This window comes from Peromyscus eremicus, chromosome 8a (assembly GCF_949786415.1).
Source record: "Peromyscus eremicus chromosome 8a, PerEre_H2_v1, whole genome shotgun sequence".
Lineage (NCBI taxonomy): Eukaryota > Metazoa > Chordata > Mammalia > Rodentia > Cricetidae > Peromyscus > Peromyscus eremicus.
Genome location: NC_081423.1, coordinates 82,517,783 through 82,526,494, shown reverse-complemented (window position 1 = coordinate 82,526,494; position 8,712 = coordinate 82,517,783). Strand labels below are relative to the sequence as shown.

Genomic DNA, 8,712 nt, shown 5'->3' with positions numbered 1-8,712 from the left:
TCTGGGACTGAGTGTAAACATCAACACTCCCACTTCCCTGATGACTGTTCAGTGTGAGCCCCTTCACTCCAAGAGTATAAAAAGGCCTGGGCAGGATGGAGTCTTGTAGATACCCAGGGCTGCTGGGGGGAAGGACCTCCCTAGCATGACATCTAGCTGCTGCGTCACTGACACCTTACCAGCCTCTCTCAAGAGCTCTTCGCGACCTTCTTCCATCTGTTCCAGTAACATGGGCAGCAGGCCAGAGCTGTGCCTGGGTTATGTCTGCCAGCCCCTGCAGTGCATGCCCTCCATCTGCATGCCTACCACCTACCGGCCAGCCAACGGCCTCTCCAAGACCTACCTGTCCAGCTCCTGCCAACCCGGCAACCGCCGGCCAACCAGTTGTATCTCCAGCTCCATGGGTACCTATGGCCTGTTCTGTGAGGGTGCCTTCAATGGCAATGAGAAGGAGACCATGCAGGTCCTGAATGACCGCCTGGCCAACTACCTGGAGAAGGTGAGGCAGCTGGAGAGGGATAATGCAGAGCTGGAGGGCAAGATCCAAGATGTCTACCAGGCGCAGGTGCTGACCATGTGTCCCGACTACCAGTCCTACTTCCAGACCATCGAGGAGCTCCAGCAGAAGGTGAGGGTGGGTTGTGAACAGACTAGCTGGGAGAGGCATCCAGAAAAGCCAGTACTCTAGATATGAATCTCATTAATGTTTTCAGCTATGCTCAGGCAATAGAGACCTCCCTAGGGCATAGAATTATCTCCTAACTTGGACACTCAGCCAGAGCCCTTAATGCAGGAAGAGCACTGTTATCAGGTCTATCATCAACATATTGCATAGCTTTGGGAGGCCCTTTTCCTTTTCCAGACACCAGTTTCATCATCTGTAGAATGGGGAGAATAATGGTCCGTATCTAAAGAGGTACTTAAGAGAATTCAGCAGACAATGCAGGTCCAGCATTTGGCCTATCCTCTATATCTGTTGAATTTTCAGTAAATGTCAAGGACTTGTCTGTCAGACAGAATAGGGTTCTTTCTTTATGAATTGCTCACAGCATCCATAATGGGGCATTTGGAGGATCTCAATTATCTTAAGACAATCCTCCACAGACATGCCCACAGACTAACCCAATGTAGACAATACCTCACTGAAGCTCTCTTCCTTGGTGATGCTAAATTGTGTTAATCGATGTGGGAAGATGCATTCCACTGTGGGTGGCACCATTCCCTAGGCAAGGGTTCCTGGACTGTATAAGAGTGGAGCAATCAAGCTGAGAGCAAGCAGCAAGCAAGCACACACCTATGCACTTATTCCTCTCTGCTCTCGACTGTGGATGTGATGTGACTAGTTGTTTGACTTCCCTTCAGTGATGGACTGTAACTAGAATCATAAGCCAAATAAATCCTTCTCCTATGTTGCTTTTTGTCGGGGTATTTTATCACAGCAACAGAAATGAAACCAGGTCATCTTCACTGTGTTCTTTTCCTTCTTTTTATCCTGCACGGACCCACTTGGTGTGCCTTGGTTGGCAGGTTCTGTGCACCAAGGCAGAGAACGCCAGGATGATTGTGCACATTGACAATGCCAAGCTGGCTGCGGATGACTTCAGGACCAAGTGAGTTTGGCAGGGGACTTGGAGGTAGGGAATTTTTTCCTCATGTACTCTTGGACTAGCTCTCCATTGGTTCCATACAGGGCTAGACAGAGCCAGCACTTCAAGTCCTTCCCTGAGTTCTGTATACCGTTCCACCCCTTGATTGTTGACCCTGACCTTTTTGTAGGTATGAGACAGAGCTGGCCCTGAGGCAGCTGGTAGAAGCAGATACCAATGGCCTGCGCAGGATTCTGGATGAGTTGACCCTGAATAAAGCTGATCTAGAAGCTCAAGTAGAGTCCCTGAAGGAGGAGCTGCTGTGCCTTAAGAGGAACCATGAAGAGGTGAGATGAAAAGTTAAGAAAAGTAAAGCAGATGTGGGTCTGGGATGCGGCATGGGAATGGCATAGGGTTTGGAATTGGATAGACATGAGTTGAAACTGCCAGGTGGACCACATATCATTTCTGTGACTTCATGTGATTCATGTATGTTTTCTGATCCCCATCACCCATGAAACAGGGCTAACTACCATTCAGAGTTATTGGGCAGATTTAATGATACTACATGGATCCTGGATATGACCCGGGTCCTGGGCATGAAATGCCTACCTCTTGGTAGGTGCTCAGAAGTGCACCTCTTTCTTTTGAACTTCCTGCACCAGGGTGACTGCCAAATTTCTCTAGCAGGGACTGCATTTGCTCTTCTGGTGAGGGCCTCATCCCAGAGGGAGAGCGATGCAGTGGGGCCTGGGGTGTTTACGTTCCAGAATGTACACAGAGACTGTCTGTGTCTGTCAGGCTGACCATTGGGTGAGATCCTCCTCTTTTGAGGGTTGAACTTCGGTGTTTCCCATCTCTGTTCTATCCCCGTCTTTGCCCACCTCTGTTTCTTTTGTTTGTATATTAGATACACTAGCTGAAGTCACAGACACGGTTTCTTTCCTCTTTTCTCAAAGGGCTCCATGTGCTGCAAGGACCATTTGCTCTATGGTTCTTTGGCCTTCCTTCTCTGGGTCGACTCTCAAACCTTTCACTTGGGATTTGAATGAACAAGTGTCTCTGGACTCTGGCTAGGCTTCAGTAGGCTTAAATGTAAAATAACAATCAGTCACCAGGCACTCACTGAATGCCCTGGGGCTCCTGACTCATCCCACTTAAACCAGAGAGTTGGGAATGGCACCAAGAAGTCACTAATGAGGCATTATCACATACTTGGGTAGCCTCAGTGACAACTTTCTCTCACTGGCAGGCAAGCCTGGGGACGGGGGGCCTGCTCTCATTTGGACCTCCAACCAAGTAAAGCCAGGCTCTGTGGTCCTCCTTCCTTGATGAAGAGGACTGGTAGCGTGATGAGGAAAGGAGAAGGGGTTTGTGGGTTTCCCGTCTTAGTCCCAATGGATCAAACAATGGCCCCTGAACTTGGCTTCTGCCCAAGTGACAGGAAGTGTCACCTGGGGTGTTCAGCTGGAACTGGAAGACCCCCGAGGCTCTGCAGGGCAGGCTTCAGTCCCCGAAGCCCCCACTCCCCAGTGCTGAGCTCCTTAGCATCTCTTGCTATAGTGTATGTCTTTTCCACACCTGCCTGGGGTCTTGTGTCTTTTCAGGAAGTTGGTGTCCTCCGACAACAGCTCGGGGACCGCCTGAACATTGAGGTAGATGCTGCACCCCCCGTGGACCTGACCAGGATGCTGGAGGAGATGAGATGTCAGTACGAGACCATGGTGGAGACCAACCATAGGGATGTAGAGGAATGGTTCAACATGCAGGTGGGCACATCTCTCCCAGGAGGCTGGGCTCTTCAGGGTCTTAAGGGACTCTCAGCCATCTCCTTTTCTTCACCGCAGATGGAAGAACTTAACAAGCAGGTGGCTACAAGCTCTGAGCAGCTTCAGAGCTACCAGTCAGATATTATTGATTTGAGACGAACGGTCAACACCCTGGAGATTGAACTGCAGGCTCAGCACAGCCTGGTGAGTGCTGCTGGCAGGTCCCTCTCAGCTCTGGGTCTGGGAAAGCCCTGGGTATGGGTTGCAGCCATGTTGGGAGGGGTAGGAGAACAACCAGATTCAGCTATCATGGGTGTACCCCCAGCTGACTCTTTTCTGGGGGGAAGTTTCTCTCACGAACCAGCTCAAGAGATAAAGGGACATGTTTCATATTGCATGTCAAACATAATTCCTCCAACATGTCTGTTATCCACTTAGCCTGTCCTTCCAACCCCTTGTTCTCAATGTCACCTATAGAGATTAAATAGTTCTGACACCTAGAGAAAATCCTAGGAGTCTAGAGAAAATCCTAGGTGTCGGGATTATTGGTCTAGAGTCTAGACCATTGGAACCAGAGTCTCTGGAGGCTTTGCTTGGGCCTGAGTATTTTTAAGGGCTCTCATGTGAAAACTGTCAGGAAAACATAATGCCATATTAGAATACTTGATGAACTCCAACTCCAAACTGCATAGAAGGAATCAGGACATAGGAGCAGATTCAGGACTTGGGTTTAAAACTCTGGTTCTACCACATACCTGATGCTTAGCCTGGTACAGATGACTTGACCTGTTTCTGGACTTCTGTGTCTACAATGGCCTAGAGGAGAGGGGCCATCCACAGCACCAAAGACATGGCTCTTCTCATGTCAGGCCATGGACAGCAGCTGCCTCTTCATAGTTGTGTCTTTCCTCTGCCTTAGAGAGATTCTCTGGAAAACACACTGGGGGAGACAGAGGCCCGCTTCACCTCCCAGCTGTCCCAGATGCAATGCATGATCACCAACGTGGAGTCCCAGCTGGCCAACATCCGCTGTGACCTGGAGAGACAGAACCAAGAGTACAAGGTGTTGCTGGATGTCAAGGCCCGACTGGAGTGTGAGATCGACACGTACAGGGGCCTACTGGAGAGTGAGGACAGCAAGTGAGTTTCTGGGGAGAGGCTCTGTAGGGTGTGTCCACCAGGGCTGGCTGGGGGTCTAGGAAGCAGGTCCATCTACCAGTACTCAAGGGACATAAGCTTAGAGTCTGCCAAGATTGAGGATCCACCAGAAAGCTGGCATGCTCTAAAGGAAGCCAGGTGATGATGTTTAGGCCACCATCCCTAATCTGGTCCAGAGGAGTCTGAAGCATAAATCTTATCAATAAAAACCAGGAGTCAGATATCAGGGTAAGAGCTGAAAGATCAGAGGAGCAAGGTAGGAGCCACAGTCACTTCCTACTTCTCCAAATCCTCCAACCAGAAAAGGCTGAGATCCTGTCTATGCTCCGCCTTATCACTTCCTGTCTCTGCCCCACCTTATTACTTCCTACCTCCTGTCTGTACAGACCTCCAGACCTCTATGGTTTACTAGTGGCTAGCTCCACCCTCTGACTCCAAGCAAGCTTTATTTGTCAGAACACAAACAAAATATCACACAGCAGGAGTCTGTTCTTCTTCACTTCAAGCTCACAAACTCCTTTCAAGGGCCTACTGTGTGTCAGGCATCATGGAGAATACTGAGGTAGATGATAAGAGGGCATCTGCCTTTAGATTGTTGCATCTGTCATGGCACAGGCAGACAGACCACTGGAGGCTATTCTGGTGGGAGAAGTTTGGGGGTGTTGGAAAGACAGGAAGTAACTTAATGTGATTGACTCTGGTGGACAGCAGGGCGGGAATGGTCAGCTGGAGCTCATTCATAGACAGCTACAAAGGACACAGCGGCACATCAGAGGCCTTTACGATTTGAGAGAATGATAGAACCTGAGTAATAGCTCATCTCTCCACTGGCTGGTAAACATCTGGAATGCAGAGACAATAGGATTTGGTTCCCTGGATTCAGTACATGGCAGATACCTGATAGATGTTTCTTGTCTGAGCCAAAGAAAACTCAAAGTTCCTATTTGGGAAGATTATCCTGAGAGATGCAAGAAGGGCTGAGTGGGAGGGGAGGCAGGCAGGAACAGTGTTCAGGAGCAATGGGGAGATCACTGGAGGTCTCTATCCCCACTGTCTTGCAAGCATGATCAGCTGGACCTGGTAGCTGTCTGGATATAAGGTTTTGTGGTCATTGTGTGTGCTAACAGCTGTTGGAGCAATCTCCCCTGCCCCCAAATCCCTGGATGTGTATTCACATGCATGTATGTGCACATATGCACATGTTTATGTATATGAATGTGGAAACGCATGTGTTACAGCTTATGTGCGCAACGTGTGTGTGTGTGTGTGTGTGTGTGTGCAGGTCAGAGGATGACCTAGGGTTTCCGTTCATTTGAGACAAGGTCTCTTGCTCACCATGACATACACCAATCTAGCTGGCCCACAGACTTCCGGGGATGGTCTTGCCTCCGCCTCCCCTCGTACTATAGGAACATCAGGACTGTAGACACATGCTACTATGTCTGATCATGCACAGGTTCTGGGGATCCAGGTCAGGTCTTAACATTTGTATGATAAACGCTTCACTCACTGAGACATCCCTTAGCCCTTGCAGCTATTTCTTGTCCAGGATTTTGTCTTGTTTTTCTATTATTCTGAATCTTATCCCACTGAGGCACACATGTTTGCAAGGACCAGGTTGTTAACATCCACATACGATGTGGGACCTGTGGGAACTGTGGCAGGCAGGGAGCTTGTGCTGTGCTCAGGGAGGGTGGTGCTGTCTCCTTAAGGCCATTTCCACACATAGGATGCAGATCCCATGCTGCTAGTCTTCTAGCTGCTTAAGGGAAGCTGGGATTTGTATCTTTTCCAAGCCTCAAAGTTTCCAAATTTAAAATATATTTAACAAATAGGAAAAAAAAGGTGCCAGCAACATTAAGTACATTTAAGACTGAATGTGGCCCTCAAGCTACACATTGGGCCTCTGAGCTGTTTGGTCGCTTCTCAGCATCTAGTATGTTGTTCCTGGTTTTGTTCCCCAGCCTCTTAGTCTCTGAGATCATCCTGTTTCCTTTTGCCATGTGCTCATCCCACACCCATTTATAATTTCTTCTTATTCAACACAATCTTATGAAGTGCCTGCTCTGTGCCAGGTGTACAGAGCACACATACCACAACTGTCTTGTAGAGGAGACGACCATAGTGGAATAATTAGCTATTACCACGGGAGAAACTATATGGTGCCACTGGGGGATTTAACACTGAGATAGGGAGGGGTCAGGGGTTATGTGACAGTTAGCTGAGCTTTTAAAGAAGGGAAGGAGTTAAGTGAGTGGCCATGGAAGAGGGTTCTAGAAAGAGGAGACGTGTTCTGCAGCCTGAGCTGGGTGGCTTATGGAGGAATTAGCAGAAAGCTAGAGCTCAGACTTCAGCATTGTTAGGAGAGGTGGGACACACACATCTTTTAAAGAGGTTAATGCTTGTCTCAAGCACAAATGGGAGCCACTGAAAGTCTTAGGTAGGGGAGGGCCGTGATTAGATTACTGTCTACTGGAGACCCCTCTGGCCATCCATCTGCCAGGGCTTAGAAGGAGAAGTAAGAGCGGAGTTGAGGGTAGGGATCAGTTGGGAGGCCACAGAGGTAGCACAGGCAGAGGTGAGGGTAATGGAAATCTAGGTGGAGGAGACGTACAGCCATTAGAGAGGTGTCTGAGGGTAGAATTGTCAAGGTCTGTTAAGAGTGGGGCACCTCCACTAATTCTTCCCCTCTGTGACTTTTTCTCCCAGGCTCCCCTGTAACCCTTGCTCCACTTCCTCCTGCCAGCCTTGCGCACCCTCCCCTGGGGTGTCCCGCTCAGTCTGTGTGCCCCACACCGTCTGTGTGCCTTGCTCGCCCTGCCTTCAGAGTCGCTACTGAAGTCTCTGAGCATCCCTCCATGTGTGATCCTGGAGGGACCTGAATTCTGTGGCCCGGTGCTTCCTCACACCAAGCCTGACCCCAATTCTGAGACCATGAAAAGAGTGGGGCCCAGCTTAGACGGCCCTGAACGGAATCAGGAAGCGGACACTAGCAGCACGTTCTGATACTGCAGGGAGTACCCCTGCCTTCACTGCTTCAAAGCTGCTGTCTCCATTCCCATGGGCAGAAGGTTCTCTTTGGTGATGTTTCCAGTTTCCTATGCTTTCTTGGAGTGCACTTGTTTTCAGTTAAACTGCAAATAAAACTTAACTCAATGGCCCTGCAAATTGGTATTTCTTTGTCTCTCATGATGGTGTACTCATGAGCCAGCTTTGTTCATTTGGGTTCAAGAAGAGAGTACCCATGTTTTGTATTCTTATGCCTCTTCTTCTAAAAGTATCAGTTATTTTTAAATGAGCGTTTTGTCTACCTTGCCGATATGTGCACCACATGCATACCTGGTGTCTGTGGAGGCCAGAGGAGGGTGTTGGATTCCCCCATGGAATGAGAGTTACAGATGGTTATGAGCCACCATATAGGTTCTGGAAACCCAATTCAGGTCCTTTGGGAGAGCAGCAAGTGCTCTTAACCACGGAACCAGCTCTCTATGGCCCTTCTTGTTTCTACAGACTCAAGGGGTATTCACTAAAAAAGGCTTGCATGCCATAAATCTATTTAAATCAGGAAATCACTCCAGAGGCAAGTAATAAAAGAATAAAGAGAGAAAGGAGGTAGTTGGCCGTGCCAGAAACCAAAGCCAAACAACTGCAATTGAGAATAATACCCTAATAAACCCAATTCCTGGTCCCATCTAGCCAGCATGATATGATTATATATCCATAAGGTCTTCAGGGAGTGCTGCTGGGTGTGGGATCTGCATCAGAGACTGGCTAAACCAAACAATGGTCTCCAGACACTTCTAGTTTTGCCTCACCTAATCTTGCAAAAAAAAAAAAAAAAATCCTCCACTTTTTAGTGGGGAAAACCAAGGGCCAGAGGGGTTAAAAGATTGTCCTGAAGTCACATACTTACTGAGAGATGGCTTGATTAATTCACATTCAGAGTCTTCATTGTTTGCAAACTACAGTTGGATATGGAGGATACCAGGAAAAAAATGCAAGTGTTCCTCCCCATCTAGACACTTATAATTAGAGAGGGAGCTAAGAGCAGAGCATGTGAGGCTCCACTCCTTCAGCAAGGACCAAGCAACCACGAGAACAGCATCAGTGACTGCTGTCTCAATTCCTTTCTGGCTCTACTGGCAACAGCATGTAGGTCTCATGCATCTTAGGCAAGCGCTCCATTGTGGAGCCATATG

The 8,712-nt window shown here is 48.7% G+C and overlaps 1 protein-coding gene across 1 annotated transcript; it reads left to right on the top strand.

The window, feature by feature from the left end:
* On the top strand, positions 1–7,352 carry Krt32 (keratin 32). Its single transcript, XM_059271763.1, has 7 exons — positions 1–628; positions 1,528–1,610; positions 1,777–1,933; positions 3,194–3,355; positions 3,434–3,559; positions 4,275–4,495; positions 7,223–7,352. The coding sequence occupies exons 1-7, from the start codon at positions 146–148 to the stop codon at positions 7,350–7,352; spliced, it is 1,362 nt and encodes a 453-aa protein (XP_059127746.1). The 5' UTR covers positions 1–145.
* The last annotated feature ends 1,360 nt before the right edge of the window (positions 7,353–8,712 follow it).

Coding starts and splice junctions, on each gene's coding strand:
- Krt32 (XM_059271763.1), top strand. CDS start 146: ATGACATCTAGCTGCTGCGTCACTGACACCTTACCAGCCTCTCTCAAG. Junction 3,356..3,433: donor AGGAATGGTTCAACATGCAG/GTGGGCACATCT, acceptor TCTTCACCGCAG/ATGGAAGAACTTAACAAGCA. Junction 4,496..7,222: donor CTGGAGAGTGAGGACAGCAA/GTGAGTTTCTGG, acceptor TTTTTCTCCCAG/GCTCCCCTGTAACCCTTGCT.